This window comes from Rhinoderma darwinii (genome assembly GCF_050947455.1).
Source record: "Rhinoderma darwinii isolate aRhiDar2 chromosome 2 unlocalized genomic scaffold, aRhiDar2.hap1 SUPER_2_unloc_25, whole genome shotgun sequence".
NCBI classification, from domain to species: Eukaryota; Metazoa; Chordata; class Amphibia; order Anura; family Rhinodermatidae; genus Rhinoderma; species Rhinoderma darwinii.
The window spans coordinates 438,086-462,535 of record NW_027461691.1 but is presented as its reverse complement, the minus strand read 5'-3'; the positions used below and the strand labels follow the sequence as shown (position 1 = coordinate 462,535).

The window sequence follows — 24,450 nt, the reverse complement described above, 5'->3', positions numbered from 1 at the left end:
CAGCCTGTGCCTAACAGGAGAGCCTGAGTAAGGCCTCATGCACACGACCGTATTTTTGTCCACCCGTAAATACTTGCGTAAATACGGGTCCTTGGTCACACGTATTCGACCCGCATTGCACCAGTATTTACGGACCCGTGCCCGTAAATATGGGTCCGGTGTCACCCGTACTCCACCCGTATTTACGGGCACGTTTTTGGCTGCAAAATTGCACTGCACTAATCGGCAGCCCTTCTCTCTATCAGTGCAGGATAAAGAGAAGGGACAACCCTTTCCGTAATAAAAGTAAAAGAAATTCATACTTACCCGGCCGTTGTCTTGGTGACGTGTCCCTCTCCTGACATCCAGTCCGACCTCCCTGGATGACGCGGCAGTCTATGTGACCGCTGCAGCCAGTGATTGGCCTGTGATTGGCTGCAGCGGTCACATGGACTGTAACGTCATCCCACGAGGCCGGACTGGAGGAAGAAGCAGGGAGTTCTGGGTAAGTATGAACGTCTTTTTTATTTTTATTTTTACAGCTTTATCTATATTCTGATCGGTAGCCACTGTCCAGGGTGCTGAAACAGTTACTGCCAATCGTTTAACTCTTTCAGCACCCTGGACAGTGACCATTTACTGAGGTCGCCTAGCAACGCTCCCGTAATTACAGGTGCACACACGTAGTCACCCGTAATTACGGGAGCCCCATAGACTTTTATGGGCTGCCCGTGCCGTAATTACGGCCTGAAATAGGACATGTTCTATCTTTTTCAATGACACGGGCACCTTCCCTTAAGCATACGGGGAGGTACCCGTGGCCAATAAAAGTCTATAGGCCCGTAATTACGGGAGTATTTATGGTCGTGTGCATGAGGCCTAAGAGAAAGGTAAAGACACACAGTTACAGTATTGGTGCTTGGGAGTGGTTTTAGTGCCAGACTTGGCTTCTCTGTTTCTAGAGCTGCAGCTCTGTGAGAACCATGTAGCATAAGTGTGATCTCAGATGCATTTCTGCATTCTCTAGTGGTCTCTCAATCTTACTAAGCAAAGCTTAAAATATTAAATAAATTACATCAAAGTACTCCCAAGGCTATGATCATACACTGTGCTGCAGCTATTAAAACCCCAGTAAGAGGACATGGCGTGTACCCTCTGGGGTACATGTACCAGGAGTTGAGAAGCTAGGCTCTAGATGACAGCATGTAGGACATTTAGCATGGCCGGAGAGTGTTTGTATAGTGAATAAGGGTCTACACTAGGAAAGTGGACATATTTTTATTGTACCCACCCCCCTTTGTATGCCCTTCTGTTTTTGTAACTCTAGACAACTCACCATTCTAATTTTATTTCAGGAATACATCCATCTCTGTGGAGCAGGGATGATATTATTCAGTGGTTACGATGGGCAGAGGAAGAATATTCACTAAAGAAAACAGATGACAGCAAGTTTGTAATGAATGGAAGAGCGCTGTGTATTCTTACAAAGTTTGATTTTAAAGCCCGTTCTCCTAGTTCAGGTACAGAACTTTTCACTGTTTACATTCGTAATATTCGTAATATTAATAGAGATATGCTTTTGACAATATATAATTAATTTCCTTTATGTATTAATGTGAGTTTCACATTTTTATCTAGAAATCAAATAAGCCGTTATGGAATAATTTTAATTTATTCCACTTAAGCAAGAGAAAGTAGTTAAGAAATACAAAAAAAATCTCCAAATTAGTCACCCTATGCTCGTGCAGGCACTATGTATGTGCACTTTATACACAATCTAAAGTAATTATGTTACCAAGACTAAAAGTACACTTCATAGTGTGAAACATGTCCGCCTACCAGAACCCTTCATAGCTCAAGCTGGTCAAAGTTTTAATGATAATCTTCAACGATACAAAAAATTATTATGAATGTTAATGATAATCGTTATGTATATTCTACTAAAAACAATCGGCTCTGACCAATGTAAATTCCCCCCAACAGTAATTGTTCGTGCTTTAAAATTATTTGATCATATAATTTATGTTACCATCATCTGCATCTGACAAAAATTTATATGGCCTTGTGGGAAAGTGCGCGTTCAAGCTGGATAGCGGCACAGTTACGACACTCTGAACCGCAGTAGTTTAGTATAGTTTCTACAGGGCACATATCAGGCAACTCACCTCTCCCTACACTCCTGGCGAGCAGCGGCAAAGCGGCGTCCGTTACGGCAGAAATTACGGTACTGTTTTCAGGAGAAAACAGCACCGTAATTTCAGCCGTAATGGCATGTGCAGGCGTCTTTCGCTGCGCCCATTACGGACGAAATTGAAGCTGTTTTTCCATGGAGTCAATGGAAGACGGGTCCAATTACGTCTCAAGAAGTGACAGGCACTTCTTTGACGCGGGCGTCTTTTTTACGTCGGCACAGAACATCGTAAACCCCATTCAAATGAATGGGCAGATATTTGCCGACGCTTTTGAGACGCATTTTCGGACGTAATTCGAGGCTAAAATGCCCGAACGGTCCACCCTTCAAGACTCTTCGGAGCCCAGCCACTCATTCCTAGAGGGCTCTTCTGTTAGACACAGGCAGAAATTAAGAGCCTCTGACTTTACAAATCTGCTACAGCAATCCCATGCCCTACTTGAGATGGAGCTGAACAAGACCTCAGCTAAAATTACTCATGACCTCATTAAAGAAATTAGGGAGCTGGGCACCCGCACAGATCTCCTAGAACAGTGCATGGATGAAATGGTGTGTCCCACTCCTCACTCCAGTATGACCTGCTGGAAGACCGGGATGACAACTTGCAACTCCATAACAAGCTAGAGGATTTTGAGAATATAGCCTGCCGGGACAATGTTTGTATAAGTGAACTATCCGAGCACATCGTTGACCTGCAAGCCACAATTACGGCGCTATTGCAGGAACTTTCCCATAAAATCTCAGCAGAGCGCCTTGAAATGGATAGGGTTCTTCAAGTCTTGATGGCTAAGTAAGTTGAGGGACCCTCCGTGACATCATCACAAAGTTACATTTCTACTGCACCAGGTAGGAATTGATGTTGGCGGCCCATACTGCCACTTCCCTGACTTTTCAAGGTCACACGTACCAACTAATTTCTGACCTGGCACCTTTTATCATAGCCAAGAAACGTGCTTTAAAGCCCTACTTAGAAATTCTGCAGAGGAAGAACATCATGTACCAATGGATCTTCCCCTTTAAATTTACATTTATCTCCAATGACAAGGTTCGCACTGTCCTTTACCTTAAAGGGGTGAAAAAATGCTTATCACAGCTTTGTTTGGAAGGCACCACATCCAGCCTATCACCTCCTCCAGATGACCTATCCCAGAGCAGACCCAGTACCTCACAGCTTACATTCCCTACCAGCCCAGCACGCAGCTATAAACGCTCAACCTCATTCCAGCATGTGCCTTGACTTCTTGCTGGACTTTCCACATTGTGCAGCTAAATGTAATCAGCTACTCTAGATTAGTATCACATACATTTTTTTGCTTCTCATTTGCAACATACGCCTCTTATGCTGTTGCTGATTGACATTACGAGTAATTTTTATTGATTTTCAGTTTTTTCCTCCCCAACCCCCTCTTTTTTTTTTTTTTTTTTTAGTAATTTATTCTTATTGTTATCTTTTTGCTTATACTTGCATATTGATATGTAGGCTAATACCTGTATAATGTTTTCAATGTGTTCACAGTCATTCTACATCATGATGTTTCTTTAGGCTTCTGTCCCCCTGTTCCCCTCCGTTGGTCACACCAGATAAACTTTATATTGCGCCCTTCAATTCTACAATTGCAGAGTGTTCTCTATTCCTCACCACTGCAGTGCAATGTCGTCCCTCTTTCACCACACTTATCTTTCACGGAAACCCTACACCACATGGGTCGCTGATGATCCTATACTGATCGATAGTTTAATGCTGCTCTCCTCATGCCCTTAACTTTAGTATTGCACAGCGTGCAAGGCTAAAACTCACCGCACAAGAAATCCAAAAGATTCCATTATTACCATATTATCCATGTTGATGTGGTTTGCTTACAAGAGACTCATTTCTCCACATCCTCTCGCACCTAACCATATAGTCCATGCAGTACCTGGCTATTCCCCTACCTGTTTTAGAGGCTGTACTTCCACTTGTGATGTTCTGTATACATGGAGGACTTGGAGGACTTGGAGGACTTGCACCACAGTAGCAAATTTTAGTAGCAAGATATACTACCTCATTTGTACTGTGACAGGCTAATTGAGAAAAATTCCCTTTGGGAAGTCCTTCTCAATAAAAATATTAAAGGGGATTCCTATGCTAAGCAGAAGCTTGCCGGCATCCTATTTGTAGCCACAAAGCAGATGATAGCAAGCTCCTGAAAGCAACCTGTCCTCTTCTTATGAGAGATTTGTTCTCGAATGCAATATTACATGATTAACCCCTTATTGACAGGCCTATTTTAGACCTTAATGACGAAACTATTTTTTACGTTTTTACATCGTCTCATTCAAAGAGCTATAACTTTTTTTATTTTTGCATAGCTGTCTAAGGCCTAAGGCCTTGTTTTTTGCGGGACAAATTGTAATTTTTAATAGCACCTTTTTGGGGTACATAGAATTTAAGGCAGGATTCAAAGAAAACAGCAATTTTTGCATTGTTTTTTTATTAAATTTTTTGGGAGGTTCACTGTGCGGGTTAAATGATGTAATAACTTTATAGTTGGGGTTGTTACGGACGTGGCGATACCAAATATGTGTAACTTTTTTTACTTTATTTTGTTTTTTAATAATAAAGCATTTTGTTAATAATAAGTGGGTTTTTAATTTTTTTCTTCACTTTTTCGTTTTTACTTTTTATTAAACTTTTTTTAACTTTTTTACTAGTCCCACTAGGGGACTTCACTATGCGATCCTTCGATCACATTTATAATACACTGCAATACTTCTGTATTGCAGTGTATTATGCCTGTCCGTGTAAAACGGACAGGCATCTGCTAGGCCGTGCCTCTGGCATGACCTAACAGGCATATACTACATGCAGACCTGGGGGCCCTTATTAGGCCCCTCGGCTGCCATAGAAGACACCAGCACTCTGCGATCACACTCAGGGTGCCGGTGGGATGAGAGCTCCCTCCCTCCCTCTCTTCAAAACCACTCAGTCACCCTACTACAGTCCTTCCTGAAGATATGGGACCCATAAATAGCCTACATGTCCCCTCCTTGAGAGGCCTAAATTATCTCTCACTCCTAGGAGTCCCATTAATCACCCACCTGGATCATGACTCTCCTTTAGACCGAGCATATTTTGATAACTTGCCCACCGATACCCTCCCCTAGCCCTGTCTGTCCATGTTCCGCTTTCTAGTTATCTGTGGGCCACCAGTTACAGTTTTACTATGTCTCCACTTGTGTAGCAATTGTCTTTTGTCTTCTACATATATGCAATGCAGTTACGATCTTCTGTAGCAAAAGAGATGCCACTTTGTATTTGCTTGTATTAATGTTGTTTATTTAGAAATGTAATAAAAACAATGTTTTAAAAAAGGCATAATGTCTCCCATGATACAAAAAGATATTCCTGGTAAATATATATTTGTGTATGTTCCTTTTCCAATTAACATACTCACAAAAGCATTTGGAATACTTATCGTATCGGAAAATAATTCAATTTATAGCTCGTTTTACTTCTTCCTACATTCTCATTGTCTTCTGTCAGAGGTATGTTGAGTTGTGAAGATACACTCACAAAACAGCAGTATATCTACCAATAAACTAAATGGGTGACATTAGTCAGGTATGCCATTACATTATGACTGGCTTTTGACTACTTATGTCCAAACATTTAAAATCCATTGAGATAGCAGGAAAAGGTAGATGACAATATTCTAAGACTGTTTAAAGCCTTAACAGAACAGGGCAGATCCTTATATTTAGCTTGTATATTCTCTGTGCATTGCATAACTACCAGTGTTTTAATAGCTTTAATTTGGTGAACCTCAAAAACTTTGTAAGCGGTTCTCATAGGCAGGAAGGTATAATAAGAGCATGGCCTCAAATTTCTCTATCGCCATCATGGAAATATTCGGAGCTATGACTATAACGCTAGATTCACATGAGCGTAGGATATCTCGAACGTGAAAAACTGCAATTTTTCACGACCGGGGTGCATCTGTGCTGCACCCCTGTGGGACGCGTTATCACGCATCCCCCATAGACTAGAGCCTATGGAGGGATGCGTGAAGCAAAAAAAAATTGGACATGTTCTATTTTTCATGGACCCTTCACAAGCTCTGTTGAAACAACGATTGTGTGAACGGCCCCATTGAATTACATAGGTTTGTTTAGACGGCCGCCACACTGACTTATTCAACGTTCATGTGAATAAGGCCTAAAGTGTCTAAATGGCTTAGAAATGACAAAGCATGTCAAGATTTATTAAGTAATGTCTGGTATGGTGGCACAACACATATATAGGTGGTAAACCTTAAGATTTAAAACATTTAAAGTTGTGACACAAAGAGGATTGGAGGTCAGAGGGCTACATCTGGCTGAGCAGGTCTGATGTCGAACTATAAGAGACGTTGACATAACAGGAGTAATGTAGCTGTGGGTGCAGAGGTTGCAGTTGCAGCCAAGCAATGGTGCTATATCTACGTAAGATACTTCTACAGAATTATATCAATTACGTGATATTTGAAAGTGCCAGATTTTGCATCTGGGCTCAACAGGGTTTTCCAACAATCGAAAGACTCCCTAAAGCAGACTAAAATAGTTTGATGACATTTTAACCATGGTGACGTCATTATGGACGACATGTCAATGTGCTAGGACATAAACATTGGAGTAGTTGGGAATAACAAGGATAAATGTTGGAAAACCCCTTTCATGCTACGTTTCTGTATCACATATTTAATCATGTACTTTTGACTGTAAAAAAGACAGTAACACAAACTAATAACTTTCTTCTTTTTTACAGGTGATGTTTTGTTTGAATTACTACAATGCATTAAGAATCACAGACAGGGGTTAGTAAGGTATTCTTTTTTCAGCCAGTGTATAAGAAAAAGTCACCATCCGCATCTACAGAGCTGCATAAATACAAGTGAGATATTCATTGTACACTGTATCTGTGTACTGGCTGTATGCTCATATGTACTTATTATATTGTACTTATTATATTTATATTCATAAATTAATTTGTGTCAATTCTTAGAGTGTCGCTGTTTCTGGAAAATAGGCAGACCCTTTTTTCTAATTTTGGACAACTCGTTTAAGCTGGCCATTTTCAGCAGATCACATGCATTTTAACTAAATAAATGACATCAGTTAACCCCTTAATGACCGGGCATGTTTGTACCTTAATGACCAAGCCAGATTTGTCAAATCTGGTATGTCTGACTTTATCAGAGAATAACTCTGTGAAAGTTTTGAATATCCAAGTAATTCTGACATTGTTTTTTCGTCACATGTTGTACTTTATTTTAGTGGTAAAAGTAGACTGATACGATTTGCGGAAATTAATTAAAAAATAGAAAAATGGAAGACATTTTGTAAAAATTACCATTTTCCCCTATTTTTAACTGCAATATGTCACATATGTACACACATACTGTACAATTTTTTTAATTAAATATATATTTCTATCTCTTTACTCCATTTTGGCAGCACTTTTGAAAAAATAAAATAAATTTTCAGCAATTTAGAGGACTTACAAATTGAATAATAATTTTATAAATTTTGAAGTACATTTTGTTTTCCGGCACCAAGCCAGGTTTTCAGAGGCTCATAGGTCTCAGAGTGATGGAAACCCCCACAAATGACCCCATTTAGAAAACTAGACCCCTTAAGGTATTTACCTAAGGGTATAGTAAGTATTTTGACCCCACAGTTTTTTGCTAAATGTAATACATAGCAGGTGAAAAAAAAAATAATTTCACTTTTTTTCATAAAAGTATCAGTTTGAAGACCAATTTCTTTGTAAGGCGACCATGAGAATGAAGAAACACACCACAAAATATATCACCCTGTTTCTCCTGTTTTCAAAAATACCAACATTGTGGCCCTAATGCTCTGCCTGGACACACGGCAGGACCCAAAATGAAGGGAGCACACGGAGGCTTTCAGGACTCATATTTTGCTTGAAAATGTTTTAGGCCCCAATGTACATTTGGAGAGGTTTTGAGCTGCCAGAACGATAGAAACTCCCCATAAACGACCCCATTTAGAAAACTAGACCCCATAAGGTATTTATTTAGGGGTATAGTAATTATTTTGACCCCACAGTTCTTTGCTAAATTTAATGCATATCAGGTGAAAAAAATAATAATTTCACTTTTTTCATAAAAGTATTTGTTTGAAGACCGATTTCTTTGTAAAGCGACCATGAAAATGAAGAAACACACCCCAAAATCTATCACCCTCTTTCTCCTGTTTTCAAAAATACCCACATTGTGGCCCTAATGCGTTGTTTGGACACACGGCAGGGCCCCAAAGGAAGGGAACACCCGGAGGCTTTCAGGACTCATATTTTGCTTGAAAATGTTTTAGGCCCCAATGTACATTTGGAGAAGCTTTGAGCTGCCAGAACGATAGAAACTCCCCATAAACGACCCCATTTAGAAAACTAGACCCCTTAAGGTATTTATCTAGGGGTATAGTTAGCATTTTGACTACACAGGTTTTTCGCTAAATATATTGAAATTAGTCTGTAAGAATTAAAATATACTTTTTTTCTGAAACAACATAGAAATTTTTATTATTTACAAGGAATAACGAAGAAAATGCACCCCAACATTTGTAAAGCAATGTCTCCCGATTACGACAATACCCCATATGTGGTAATAAACTGCTGTTTGGACCCACAGCAGGGCTCAGAAGGGAAGGAGCGCCATTTGGATTTATGATTTTGCTGGAATGGTTTTCGGTGCCATGTCGCATTTGCAATGCACTGGAGGGACCAAAACAGTGGAAACCCACCAAAAGTGACCCCATTTTGGAAAAACCTTCAAGGAATTTTTCTAGGGGTATAGTGAGCATTTACACCCCACGGGTCTTTTGCAGAGTTTATTAGAATTAGGGCGCGAAAATTAATATCAACATTTTTTCCACTAAAATGTTGAATTTTCTCATTTTCACAAGGGATAAAGGAGGAAAAAAAACAACCATTTTTTATAAAGCAATTTCTCCCGAGTACGGAAATACCCCACATGGGGTCATACGTTTTTTCATTAGAAATGAATTAACCCTTTCAGGACTGATCCATTTTTTGCTTTCATATTTAAGATTTTCACTCCCCGCTTTCCAAGAGCCATAACTTTTTTATTTTTCCATCAATAGAGTGGTGTGAAGGCTTATTTGTTGCGGGGCAATCTGTAGTTTTCATTGGTACCATTTTGGGGTACATGCGATTTTTTTGATCACTTTTTATTAAATTTTTTTGCAATCCTGAGCAAAAAACATGAATTCTGACACCGTTTTTTAGTTTTTTTTTTTGCGGCGCTCACCGTACGCTATAAATGACATTTTTACTTTATTCTGCGGGTTGGTACGATTATGGCGATACCATATGTATATAGGTTTGGTCCTTTTTTTTTAGCGTTTGCGCAATAAAATGACTTATTTATAAAAAAAAAAAATTCTATGTCACCATATTCTGAGGGCCATAATTTTTTAGTTTTTTAGTCAAAAAAGCTGTGTAAGGGCTTGTTTTTTGCGGGACGGATAGAAGTTTTTATTGGTACTATTTTCGGGTACATGCGACTTTTTGATCACTTTTTATTCTTTATTTAGGGAGCGGTGGTGACCCAAAAAATTGCGATTCTGTCGTAGTTTTTTATTGATTTTTTTGGGGGTGTTCATCGTGCGGGAAAAATAACATTATAGTTTTATAGTTGGGTTCGTTACGAACGCGGTGATACCAAATATGTGTACTTTTTTAACGTGTTCATTTTTTTTCTATAATAAAAGTCTTATTATAGGAAAAAAAGCATTTTGTGTTTATAGAACTTATAACTTTTATTTTTACACTTTTTTTAAAACATTTTTATTACTTTTTTTACTTTTTTAACTTGTCCAACTAGGGGACACTTAGTCTTGCAGCTTTGATCGCTGCTAGAGTACATTACACTACACACGTAGTGTAATGCACTCCAACTGTCATTGTGACGTAACTGTCACACTGACAGGAAGCAGAGGAGGAACGGCCGGAGGCTGTTCCTCCGAGGCTTCCGTGCATGGCAACCCGGAGGTCATTATCTGACCTCCGATTGCCGTGACAATCATCGGTAGCCCCCACGATCACTTCGTGGGGGCTGCCGATGTGCTTCAAACCACTTAAATGCGGCGACGGCAATCCGTCGCCGCACTTAAGGGGTTAACTGCCGAAATCAGCGGCGATGGTCCGCTGTCCGGCAAGACTGATGTCTCAGCTGTCGGGGACAACTGTCAGCGTGGGTCTGTCACTCTGTGTTTACACAGAGTGACAGTTTGAAATGCGGACGAAAATGTACGTCATGGTGCGGGAACTAGCAGCCGACCATGACGTACATTTTCATCCTTGGTCGTTAAGGGGTTAAATGGATTTCATTGTTTATTTATCTTCTGGCATCCCAGTTAGGGTAGATTCACACGAGCGTTGCGTTTTTGCGCGCGCAAACAACGCGGCGTTTTGCGAGCGCAAAAACCATTTGACAGCTGCGTGTGTAATGCGTGTCTGATGCGCGGCTGCGTGATTTTCGCGCAGCCGGCATCATAGAGATGAGGCTTGTCGACGCCCGTCACTGTCCAAGGTGCTGAAAGAGCTAACTCTTTCAGCACCCTCGACAGTGAATGCCGAACACAACAGCGAAAAACCTGTAAAAAAAAAAGATAAAGTTCCTACTTACCGAGAACTTCCCGGCCGTTGCCTTGGTGACGCGTCCTTGGTGACGCGTCCTTGGTGACGCGCCTCTCTTGACATCGGGCCCCACCTCCCTGGATGACGCGGCAGTCCAAGTGACCGCTGCAGCCTGTGATTGGCTGCAGCCTGTGCTTGGCCTGTGATTGGCTGGAGCTGTCACTTGAACTGAAGTGTCATCCCGGGAGGTCGGACTGCAGGAAGGAGACAGGAGTAATCGGTAAGTTAGAACTTCGGTTTTTTTTACAGGTTCATTTATTTTGGGATCGCAAGTCACTGTCCATGGTGCTGAAACAGTTTAACTCTTTCAGCACCATGCACAGTGAATCTCTCCCGACGTCGCGGACCGGAAATTTTTTTGCCGGGTTCGGCCAAAACGAGTTTGGCCGAACCCGGTGAAGTTTGCCTCGGTTGTCGGGGTTCGCTCCTCGCAAAGACACTCCGTTTGGATGCTTGGAAACAGAAAAGCACGTGGTGCTTTTCTGTTTTCATTCATCCTTTTCACTGCTGTTGCGCGAATCACGCTCGTCCCACGGAAGTGCTTCCGTGTGGTGCGCGTGATTTTCACGCACCCATTGACTTCAATGGGTGCGTGATGCGCGAAATGCGCAGAGTTATTGAACCTGTCGCGCTTTTTGCGCAGCAGACAAACGCTGCGCAAAAAGCACCGACTGTCTGTACTGCCCCATAGACTTGTATTAGTCCATGCGTGCCGCGTGAAAACCACGCGGCCCGCACGGACCGAATACACGCTCGTGTGAATCCCCCCTTAGAGAAATTACCCACTTCTGTACCCATTTGTCTCTGATTAGCATCTTGCTTGAGTATTTGCATAGTTCAGAATATCTGAGCACATATAGGGTCAGTTCACACGTTGCGTAAATACTGCAGATTTTACGCAACGGAATTCGGAAGTAAAACCCGCAACAAATAGCAGTTGTTGCGTTTTTTAGCGTCGGAATCACAGAGATTCCGCTGCAAAGAACTCAACTCACAATTTTTAAAAAAAATCTTATACTTACCCAGAAGTCTGTGTTTCTTCCTCCAGGCCAGCCTCGTGCGGTGCCGTTTCAACCCATATGACCGGTGCAGCAAATCACAGGCTGTAGTGGCGGTCACATGGGAAAAAAAGCAGCATGCTCTTTCTTGCCGCGGTTACGCCTCTCACCTCACATTGAAATCAATGGGAGGCAGAGAAAACGTTTTTCACTGCATTTTTTGCCATCAGCGCTCAATGGCCATGGCGAAAAACGCAGCGTAACACGCCACGAAGATTGCGGCAAGAAATTACAGACAGGTCAAAATCTGCCTCAAAATTCCTGAAGGAATTTTGAGGCAGATTTGTCTGCCTGTAAAAACAATACGTGTGAACAGGGCCTTAGACATTTTCATTTCAGGATTTCATCATTGTAATGTTTTGTATGTTATAAATGTCAAGCCAGGAGTACAGATGATGCAATCTTTAGAAATTATTTTGTTTTTCCAGAGTGTCTGCAAATTTTTTGTCTGTCCATGATTTTTGGCTAAGTTGTTTAGAAAATAAAAAAAAAGGGGTTGGTGACCCTGGTTACAATATATACTTCTGGATATGTGTTACCTGTTAGTATTACCTTTTAATATTCTGCTGCTACTATTAATTGTAATTCAATATTTAGACCAATTGATAGATATCTGAAGTTAGTATCAAATACAATAAAAACATTGGTAAGTCTTATGTGTCTAGTTGAAGTTAGACAACCAAATGTAATATATGATGTTTTCACTGAAAGTACATTCTTATCAACATTTAAATCGCAAATTACAGGGCACTTAAAGCTCTACCCATCCTGCCTGGGAACACTACCAAAATCGTTAACCGCCCCAAAAAATCTTCAGGAAAACCCCTTTAAATGCAGATTAGAATAAACCTTGTCCCCTTTATGGTCCGGTTTGCAGGACAGTCCCACAAACATAAGGACATTTAGCAAGTATGCAAATAAAATCTCTATAGTTATTTTAGGCAATGAAGGTGTCTGTGATATGAGTCTCAACTTCCATATAAGTATTATTAAACTGGAAAATAAAAAAGAGTAATTAAAAGCTATGGGTGATCATCATTATTGCTTGAACTCCAATATACAAATATGAATAAATATTGCATAAAAACAACCTAATCATATATTGACTTGTGTGTTTAGAAACAGAGAATTCTCAATTATCTGCAAAACCAGCTACAGAGGATAATGTCCAAGATGTACCTCTCAATCTTTTCCGAAGGACACAAGGAACACAAAATAATGAAAGCTCTGCAGAACACATTGACTATATGGATGGAAAAATAAAGGGTAAATCTGAAAATAGAGAATGCCAAAAACGTTTTAAAATAGCTCAAAGCAGTCAATGGAAGATGTGGAGAGGCTTCAAGTAGGTCATTACTGAAATTAATGTCAGGAAGTCTCAAAACAAGTCTTCCTATGTTACTTTATCTTACATATGTCCAGTTCTGATAATCTCCAGAAACATTTAATCACTTTATTTTTTACTAGTCATAACTGTATACTGACACAAATTCCTTTTTTCTAATCTGTTTTTATTTTCTGATTGTTTATATATTTATTTTCTGTACATGATTATGGGGGTGAGTTCCTGCTCTGAGCTGTGAACAGCATTTTAGAGATTTGCTTTACAGCAGCCACATAGAAAACCCAGTCAGAAAACTACTCATTGACTTCTATGGAAGAGTGTTGTGGGCATGCTCTGTGTGCAGAGTTCATGTGCAGGGAGGGAAAAAGGTGAGGAGGATTGTAATCCTGCCTGTGAAAAGTGATCTCTGCAGAACAAGAAGTGTTAGCCTATTGTGAGGCTCAGTGGTCAGCGTGAGAACTGCAAGATCAATATTTTTTTTTCGATACTGATAGTAATAGATTGTGTTATGGAAAATGATAAAACAAAAATGTAAGGGGTTAGCCTTTTTACCCTTATTATTGAGACTGTTCCTGTTATTTCCACCCTTGTTATTGTGTGCGTGTAGCCTAGTGCTTAGAGGTTATACTCTAATATTAACTATCGCCACTACATGTTATAGCAGAGACCAGGAGGAAGTGAGATAAGGGAACTGGTTGCAGGAAGTAGAGTCGGTGTGTGTGTGTGTGTGTGTGTGTGTGTGTGTGTGTGTGTGTGTGACTGAGAGCTCGTGGAGGGTTAGAGGAAGTGCTGAGCTTATTTTACGACAGCAGGCCACACCCAGCTAGAGTGAGATGTGCCGGTAGGCTGGAGAAATTCAGTGAGAGCCATTGCTATTTGACCAGCCGTGGCTGTGCCCAAAAGCATTCTGAACCTAGAGTGAGAGACTGGCCAACTGTTGATTGTAACTGTTCAGAGTGATTCCTTAAAGCCTCAGACTTGGACTAAAGACTGTGTGTGCCACTTCATGACGTGGGAACTGTACTCATGTATTGTCCGGAGAAATGTGGGCAGTTGGAGTCACCTTATAGGTAGTGTCGAAACGGCTATGAGAACCCACTGAGTTGCATGGCGTTCTCGATACTACTACTGCTGGTGCATAGGCGAGATAGGCTGTGGCAAAGAGTGACCTCACAGAGAACAACAGTGGCACGGCAGAATAGGCTAAGAGACAACAGTTACTTTGGCGCAACTCAATTTGGTGGGACATCAGGTCTACTTGTTAGGTTCACCGGCCTCGGTAAGGACGGCACTGAATAAATTCAAATTGCCTGAAGTGCCCATATTCTAAAGTCATACTGCGAGAATTTTATAAATCTATTGATCTGCAACAATTTGTGATTCATTCGAAAACACTGTTTACACACCACCATGTTTGACACAAAAACTTGATTTAAACAATAGGTCATTTTGTCATGATATATTTTCTTTATATGTATATTTTTGAATTATAATATTATTATTTTCTAAGCCTTACTTTATAATCTCTGGACCATAGACAATTATGGCATATCCCCAGGATATGCCATAATGATCTAATAGGTATAGGTTTCACCCCAGCAAACCCCACATATCTTAAGAACATGTAAAGAATGAATGGAGTGGCACTGCAAATGCGTGGCTCTCTCCATTTAGCAAACTTGGTAGCCGTCTCACCAGGCAGTATGTGTGTTAAGGAACCCCTATTATCAATATAGGTGGGGGTCCCAGAGGTGGGACTTGCACCTATCAGATATTTATGGCATGTATCTGTTAAACATCAATTCAAATTTAATTCCTAATTTGTGGTTTTCAATTACAAAAAGACATTATTAACCACATATAGACCATTGTCAGTAAAATATATTATGGTGTCTGTAGTAAACTGATTAAAGTAATAGTCTGTAATTGTGAATCCAGGTTGCAGGATCTTGTGGGATTATTTGCACAAGCTCCTTGAGGACAAGCACTATGAATCATCCATACGGTGGGAAGATAAAGAACTGAAAATCTTTAGGATAGTGGATCCAAACAAGCTCGCCACATTCTGGGGAAATCAGTGGCGTAACTACCGCCGTAGCAGCAGTAGCGGCTGCTACGGGGCCCGGGGCAGGAGGGGGCCCGTGTCGCCCGCCGGCACGGGCCCCCACCATGGCCGGAGGCTCCGCTAGCAGCCGCTATGGCTGCTACTGCGGGACGCCACAGAACACTACGGCAGAGCAGGGAGGTATCTCCCTGCTCTGCCATTAACTGGTTCCCGACCGCTGGCTGTATTTTTACGGCCAGCGGTCAGGGTCCTTAAAACCCGAGCCATAGACTTTCTACGGCTCGGGTTTTAACTTGCTGCCCGCGCGATCGGGCAGCTGAATGTCGGGTCTCCGGCTGTCAGAGACTGCCGGGGACCCTGAGGAGAAGACAGAAGCAGCTATTCTGCTTCTGTCTTCTCCGATGTCTTCTTACACAGCGTTCAATGAACGCTGTGTATAGGAATAGAGACAGCAGCAGCAGCGGCGCTGTCTCTATTCCTCCCGGTGATCATGTGACAGGTCACATGATCGCCGGGTGCTGTTAGTGGCAGGCTGCTGCTGGGTCTAACTAGACCCAGCACAGCCCTATTAGTGACAATAGTCACTATGAGAGGGCTGATTTCCCCTGTAACTGGGGCTGCTGTGCAGCTCCAGTTACAGTGGAAAAACATGGTGTAAAAGAAAGAAAAAAATATATATAAAGTTCCCCAAAGGTCTTCTTTGACCTTTGAGGGACAGACCATAGTAATAAAAAAATAATAAATTAAAGTGCAAAAAAAAAATGTAAATAATAAATACACATAAAATACCCACCCCAAAAAAAAACATCCCATCAAACATTGACGTAACGCTAGCGCTGACCCAATTACCCTAATATAGACATGTAATATATAAAGATTTACGGTAGACAATGGCGATCACAAATAAAAGGTCTATTTTAGGGTAAAACGATGTTATTACCAAAAAAAAAATAGCTGAAATGTAAAAAAGCTTATTTTTTTACTATTATTTTCAAACTTTATGAATAAAAATTCTAAAATAGCAAAAAAGGTGTGTATAAAAACGATAAAAAATGAAACCTGCATTGTCTACGGAAAAAAACTTCGCAAAAATCACGTCGTTAGCCCAACAAATAAAAAAGTTATATCCATTTAACTAACACGTGCTAAAAATTGCTAACTGGTGTCTTTTCCTGAAGGCGCAGAATAGAGCAAAAGACATGTATCCCCTCTCCACAGGATATCTGCAGGATAGGGGATACATGAGTGATCGCTGGCAGGGATAGGGAGAACGGGGGACTGAAAGTCCCCTGAAGTTCTCCATCACAAACCTTGGACTTCCGGGGTCTGTGTCGGCAGCTCCGGAGAAATGAATGGAGCGCCGGTCGTGCTTGTGCGCATGCGTGACCAGCGCTCCTTTCATTTTTATTGAGCTGCGCAGACGCCGGAAGTCAGAGGTTAGTCATGGAGAACTTCAGGGGACTTTCAGTCCCCCGTTCTCCCTATCGCTGCCAGCGATCACTCATGTATCCCCTATCCTGTGGATAGGGGATACATGTATTTTGTAGGACACACTGTAGGTCGCATTTTTTTGGGAGGGGGGACGCTGTTTGGCGTTCCCTACAGGGGGGGGTGGCTGTATGGCGTTCCCTACAAGGGGGGGGTGGCTGTATGGCGTTCCCTACAGGGGGGGAGCTGTATGGCGTTCCCTACAGGGGGGGCTGTATGGCGTTCTCTACAGGGGGGGCTGTATGGCGTTCCCTACAGGGGGGCTGTATGGCGTTCTCTACAGGGGGCTGTATGGCGTTCTCTGCAGGGGGGCTGTATGGCGTTATCTACAGGGGGCTGTATGGCGTTCTCTACAGGGGGATGTATGGCACTATCTACAGAGGGGGGGCTGTATGGCGTTATCTACAGGGGGGGCTGTAAAAAAGGCACTATCTACAAGGGGGGGTTGTGTGACACCCAGGGGAGGGGGGGGGGCCCCAGTCAAAAGTTTGCTATGGGGCCCAGTCTTTCCTAGTTACGCCCCTGGGGGAAATCATAAGGTAGTTTCCATATAATGTATTACCAACATAAAAGTAAATGTAAACACAACCAGGCAATAATTACTTAATAATGTTTACTGGTAGGTTAAGTTGTTTAACAAGATGGAAACAAAGGGAGTTTTCAGCATTTGAACTGTTATGGTGCGTGAATTATGTGGTGAATTCTAAAGTACAATAAATGCCTGGCAACTGTGATATTTGGGACAGTGAGGGTCCGAAATTTAGAAATCCTCCTGACAATTTCTGAAGTGCAGACAATCATTTGCATTGGCTGGCTTCTAAATCTAATTTTATGTATTGCCCCAAGGCGACTCCAATAACACTTACTGTAATTGTGCGTGTACACAAAGTCAGGGCAACCACTGGCGTCAGCTGCTTACTACAAAAATTATTGTCCGGTATATAGACAAAATGTAGATGGAAACCCGATGGCACTCATTAAGTCAATGGGTCCAGTCTGGCGCTGTTGGTTTCCATCAGGCAACAGATTAGGCGCTTCCTGTATTCTTATTGTTCTGCTCCTTTGATCGAGCTGAACAACGGAACACGGAACGCATATGTGAACAGAGACTTACTGACTAACCGTTACAGGCAGTCTGTACACTATAGAGGTTAGAAATGACACCCGAAACACAATACAGGGTCTTAAATAGTGTTCTGGGCACATGCCATCACATGCTGTGAAAAAAAATTTGCTGATATCGCTACTTTCATTTGCAATTTGCTGCCAGTAATACAGAGATTGTTTGGTGAACCTCTTAAACTGCTTCATTTTGCTTCGAATCTCGCATTTAGGCTGGATTCACACGACCATGTTACGTCCATAATGGACGAAACGTATTTCGGCCGGAAGTCCCATACCGAACACAGTGCAGGAAGCCGGGCTCCTAGCATCATAGTTATGTACGATGCTAGGAGCCCCTGCCTCGCTGCCGGACAACTGTCCCGTACGGTAATCATGTTTTCAGTACGGGACAGTTGTCCTGCAGTGAGGCACGGACTCCTAGCATCGTACATAACTATGATGCTAGGAGCCCGGCTCCCTGCACTGTGTTCAGTCCGGGACTTGCGGCCGAAATACGTTCCGTCCATTACGGACGTAATGTGCTCGTGTGAATCCAGCCTAAGTGTAACCATTCGCTTATCTCTACCTAGCAATAGTTGCATAGTACATAGCAACAACACTGCAGCAGTACAAAGACTGCATTCATCAAAGCCATAAAATGCATGAAATAGGACCTGCAGTTTCAAAAAATTGCAATCTGCCTAAAAAAATGTGCATTTTATAAAAACATTCCCCTCTATGTAAAATCTGTATGCCGAAAAGCATTCCGAAACTTAGATACAAGAATGTACTCTTCATGTGATATTAATTGTGGTATAGAAGTCAGAACATCACGAACTGAACTTCCTGGACTTGAACTCTGGACTCTCGATTCTTGCTTTACAGCATCCATCGGTCTGCTAAAGAGATCCTTGCTTGTTCTATCCTTGTTCCAGCCATGTGTTTGCTGATCTTGGTGATTTGTTATGGATTGCACCTGCTATGTGGCCAATCACAGTATTTGCTGCCCTATATTTACCCACAACTTTGTACTTCCTGTGCCTGATTATTTTGTCTTGCCAGTAATCCAGCTACTGTGCGTTTAACGTCCATTTTTTTTCTTCCTGTGTACTGAACTCTGCATACATTTAGCTACAGCTGATCTCTCGCCCCTGTGTACCGAACTCTGCGTACAAATGACCGTGGCTTATCCCTCTGTCGATTGTACTACTTCCAGGGGCGTAGCTAAAGGCTCATGGGCCCGGGTGCAAAAATTCAGCTTGGGCCCCCCTACCCCTCCCCAACACTACCATCATCAGACCCCTGTGCGTGCCTGTGCCCAGACGCCTTGCCCAACAGCCCCATAGTATAATGCTCCCATAGCTACCCCCACACAATATAATGCTCTCATAGCTACTCCCACACAATATAATGCTCCATAACATATAATGCCCCCCATAACAGCCCCATACCGTATAATGCTCCCCATATCAGCCCCTACAGTATAATGCCCCACATAGCTGCCCCGATACATTATAGTGCCCCCCATATCAGCCCCCATACAGTATAATGACCCCCATGTCAGCTCCCCATACAGTATAATGCCCCACATATCAGCTCCCCATACAGTAAAATGCCCCCCATACCAGCTCCCCATACAGTACAATGCCCCCCATATGAGCTTCCCATACGGTATAATGCCCCCCCATATGAACTCCCCATACAGTAAAATGTCCCCCACATGAGCTCCCATACAGTGTAATTCCCCCATATCAGCCCCCATGCAGTATAATGCCCCCCATATCAGCCCCCATACAGTATAATTCCCCCATATCAGCCCCCATGCAGTATAATGCCCCCCATATCAGCCCCCCATACAGTATAATGCCCCCCGTTTCAGCCCCCATGCAGTATAATGCCCCACATCTTATCAGCACCCATGCCATATAAGCCCCCATGCAGTATAATCCTCCCCCCTGCAATATCAGCCCCCCCCCCGGATCCTTCGCCTCCTCCGGTGTGTGCTATGAGTGACTCGGTGCAGACAGGTGCGATGATGTCGCTACATCTCGCCAGCCTGCGTCGAGACGCTCAGGGCACAGTGAATGCTGGATCAAGGAGACGTCAGCTCCTTGCTCCAGCATTGAATGGAACCGGGACCTCGGTGAGTGACTCGCGACCCCCCGGAGGTCTTCACACGAATCCCAAGGGGGACGCGACCCACAGTGTGTAATGTATTATGTTGTATTGTGCAGTTTGCGGTGGAGAGAGGAGGGGGGCTGTCATTTAACGGGCCCCCCTCTCCACCGCAAACAGCACAATACAACACAATACATTACAAGGCAACACAATATATTACAATACATTACATTACAATACATTACAAGCTAACACAATACAACACAACACAATACATTACAATACAGGTCCTCCGAAAGGCTCTTCCACTGCACTGGCTGGAAGACGTGTCACGTGACAACACGGTCACATGGTACACTAAGTGTACCATGTGTCCGTAACCAGGAAGTGCCGGCTTCACGGCACAGAAAATTAATTTAACAAGCATGCTGTATGGCAACGGAGGCCCGTGGGCCCCCCAGGCTTAGGGGCCCGGTCGCAACTGCGACCGCTGCGACCCCTATAGCTACGCCACTGACTACTTCATCTGTAGGCTAGCTGTCATTTGGAGACTATCCTGGGGACTGGGCCCTGGGAATCCTAACCCAATTATGGCTATTCCATATTCCAGCTTGCTGCATGTCACAAAACAACACTCAGTCCGTACTTACCTGGGCAGATGGTTTCAGAGACGGGGCAGGAGCTCCCTCTAGTGGCTGGAATGCGAGGATACATGCTGGAGCTCCCTCTAGTGGCTGGAATGCAAAATACAATCTAGAACTCCCTCTAGTGGCTAGTACATGGCATTGTAGCTATGACTAAGGAACCTAGCGGTCTGAAATGCGTAAGCATGGTCCCGGGATCTTTGTTTTAAACCTTCTGTTTTAAGATGACCGAATAAACCATTTAACTTTTATACCGAGTGCTGGATACATCTTTCATTGTTCACCTCCATTACATGGCATTACCTCAACTCTGGTAAACTCCCCCCGGACATCACATGACACCTAACTATAGGACAGCCCATATAAGCCTCTCTCTGAGCACCAACAGGTGCCAGAGTACCAGGTCATTTCTACCTAGCTGCAGCATTGTACTATACCTGAACTGACTTCCTTTGTTACGACTCTGCATGTATCTCTGACCTCTGCATCTGTGCCTGTGATCCTAACCACGCTATTGTATCCTCATCCTAGGCTGCATCCGTGGCAACATCTGCACTGTTCAAGGCCGCTTATTTTAAAGGGAGCGATCTGCAGATTCCCGGCACCAAAGTCCAAACAACCTTGCGGCGAAAATCGGGGGGTCTGTTTGTATCGACGCCTCAGTGATTTTAAGCGCTTCTAGAAGCTGGCAAAAAGGAATCCCATCCTTCCTCCTAAAAAGTTCCTGAACCAGTGTTCTATCCATTTTGAGTTACTTCCAGGAAATTTTTCCTCTGACAAAGCCGAAGTGTGGGAGACCCACCTGTCGCTCTTTCACCATCCAGGAGAGGACGTAACATTATTTCTGGACACTTTGATGTGGAGGACTATTTACCGACAGAAACGGGGTAGGAGGACATGTGTCCCAACATTCCTTTCCTCCATATGTGACCAAAAGAACCATTCTAAATTGGGAAACCTTATAAAGGCGGACTGATCTTTATCTGCTGTCAATACAAAAATATTGTTGACAACAATTTGAAACGATGGGAAACAATTAAGTATATGTATGCAGTATTGGCAAATGGGTTCCTCCTATTGTTTATATATCTGTTTATACCTATTTTATTCATACTAGTAAAAGTTATATTTTAGTACTCCGGATCTATTTTTTTCATTATTCTATTACTACGGAGAAGTGAATTAACCATTATCCAGGTGGGGGATATATAACACCACAAAATATACAAAGCCGAAGTGGCCTTCATTATCTCCCTGCTTTCCGGACAGGCCTTGGCATGAGCCTCTCCTTTGTGGGAACAAAATGACCCTATATTATACAACTGTCAGGCCTATCTTGACACCTTCCAGAAGATTTTTGCTGAACCGGGAAGAGTGTCATCTGCCGCAGCCTCCTTGCTACGTCTCCGTCAGGAATCCATGACCATTGTCCAGTATGTGGTCCGGTATCGGACTTTAGCCTCTGAACTGAAGTGGAACAACGAGGATCTCATGGCAGTTTTCTGGCAGGGGTTGTCCAATCCGATTAAGGATGAATTGTTCTCTCGTGAACTACCTCCTTCATTGGACGAGTTGATTTCACTATGTAACAAAGTAAATATCCATTTGCGAGAGTGAGCTATTGAGCAGCGGAGATCCAGATGTTTCACTTTCAAGTTGGCTCCAAAGTTCCAAGCACCTGAGGTTCCCCCAGAAGAACCAATGCCGTTTGGGCACGCAAAATTGTCCCCGGAGGAACGTGAGAACAGAATGAATGTGCCTGTATTGCAATGCACCCAGGCACCTATTAGCTTCCTGTCCCAATAGGTCAGGAAACTCCAGAATCTAGACAAGGAAGGAGAGCTTGTTCTAAGTCCTCTGTGCTTCTCTCCTGTACAGAAAAAAGAGACATCGTGCTTCACTATCACAGTGCTTCTGCACACACCTGTAGGGATTAAACACATCTCTGCCTTCCTAGGCTCTGGAGCTGCCGGAAACTTTATCACCTCAGCTCTTGTATCTGTGTGGAAAATTCAGATTAAATTACTTTCTGGTCCCTTTTTTCTGGTGGGCATCGATGGAAATCGGCAGCCAGATGAGGCTATCCAGGCCCGTACCAAATCACTCTTCATGAATGTGGGAGTCCTGCATCAGGAATTTATTGACTTTCTTGTGGTCCCTAAAACCATCAGTCCAGTTATCTTGGGATACCATGGTTGCAAATTCACGCTCCCACATATCGATTGACAGACACGGGAAATTGTATCTTGGAGTTCTAAGTGTCACTCGTCCTGTTTGAAGAAGGTGACCCCTCTAAGACAACTGATTCCTCTGTGCACCTCAAAGCTTGAGGGTATCATCCCCCGTAGTACTCTTCCTTCACAGATGACTTCAGCAAGTCTCAAGCAGAGAAACTTCCTCCCCATCGTCCCTGAGACTGCGCTATTGACTTGCTCCCCAATAGAACTCCTCCTCGTGGGCAGACCTACCCTCTCTCGCTAACCGAAACTCAAGCTATGTCTGAATATATCCAGGAGTATCTTGAATGGGGGTTTATCTGACATTCCTCTTCTCCAGCTGGCGCAGTGTTCTTCTTCGTGGAAAAAAAAGACAGTGGTCTTCGCCCATGTATTGACTATCGAGAATTGAGCGAGATCACTGTCAAGAATAAGTATCCACTCCCTTTGCTCTCTGAGTTATTTGACCGGATACATGGTGTAACAGTGTTCACTAAGCTCGATCTGTGAGGCGCTTACAATCTCATCCGCATCGTCTGGCGTTGAAAGGAAGACAGCCTTTAACACCAGGGATGGCCATTACGAGTACTTAGTCATGCCCTTCGGCCTGAGTAATTCGCCCACAGTGTTCCAGAGTTTCATAAATGAGATTTTCAGGGACATGCTGTACCACTTCGTTGTCATTTATCTGGACAACATGATCTTTTCCCGTTCCCTTTCGGATCACCGCAACCACGTGCGCCATGTCCTAACCCGACTGAGAGACAATCAACTTTATTGTAAACTGGAGAAGTGTCTCTTTGAACAGTCCTCCGTTCCGTTTCTGGGATACATTCTGTCGGGCACCAGACTCAAGATGGATCCAGTCAAGGTCCGGGCTATTCAAGACTGGCCGCAACACACTGGGCTAAAGGCCGTTCAGAGCTTCGTGGGGTTTGCCAACTATTAAGAACCATGGACCCACATCTCAATGGATTTTGTTACCGATCTCCCACCATCTAAAGGGTACAATACCATCAAGGTCGTGGTAGACCGAATCGCCAAAATGGCGCATTTCACCCCTTTGAAAGGTTTAACCTCAGCGGCTGTCCTGGCTTCTATTTTTATCAGAGACATTTTCTGTCTTCATAGCTGCCCTCAAGAGATTGTGTCTGACCCAGGGTCTCAATTTACATCACGGTTCTGGCAAGCTCTCTGTAAAATAATGGGAGCTAAGCTCAATTTCTCCTCAGCCTACCTCCCACAGTCAAACAGACTGTAAAGGATCTGCCAGGCACAGCTTCGGGGTTAACTCCCATAGGTAATCAGTCTGCACCTGAATCTACGTCTCTGAGACTGACTCCATCTTCCACCACTCAGGATGGCAGGCTTAGGAGTGGGAGAGCCTATCGCAGCGTGGCCAGACGGAGCTAGCTCCCGCCCTCTGTCTATTTATACCTGCCTTTCCTGTTCCTCCTTTGCTTGTGATTCTTCTCGTGTGGTTTCCTGGCCCAGCTATAGCTCCTATCTATTTGATCCTGCTCCATACTGACCCTGGCTTA

At 43.1% G+C, this 24,450-nt stretch overlaps 1 protein-coding gene across 1 annotated transcript; it reads left to right on the top strand.

Annotated features, from left to right (window-relative positions):
* Positions 1-1,334: 1,334 nt before the first annotated feature.
* Positions 1,335-23,419, top strand: LOC142674974 (transcription factor ETV7-like; the record flags this gene model as incomplete). Its single annotated transcript, XM_075847224.1, has 5 exons — positions 1,335-1,499; positions 6,954-7,079; positions 13,049-13,195; positions 15,213-15,356; positions 23,250-23,419. Coding segments are annotated over 5 exons (752 nt in total), but the record flags the coding sequence as incomplete, so codon positions are not given.
* Between the last annotated feature and the right edge of the window lie 1,031 nt (positions 23,420-24,450).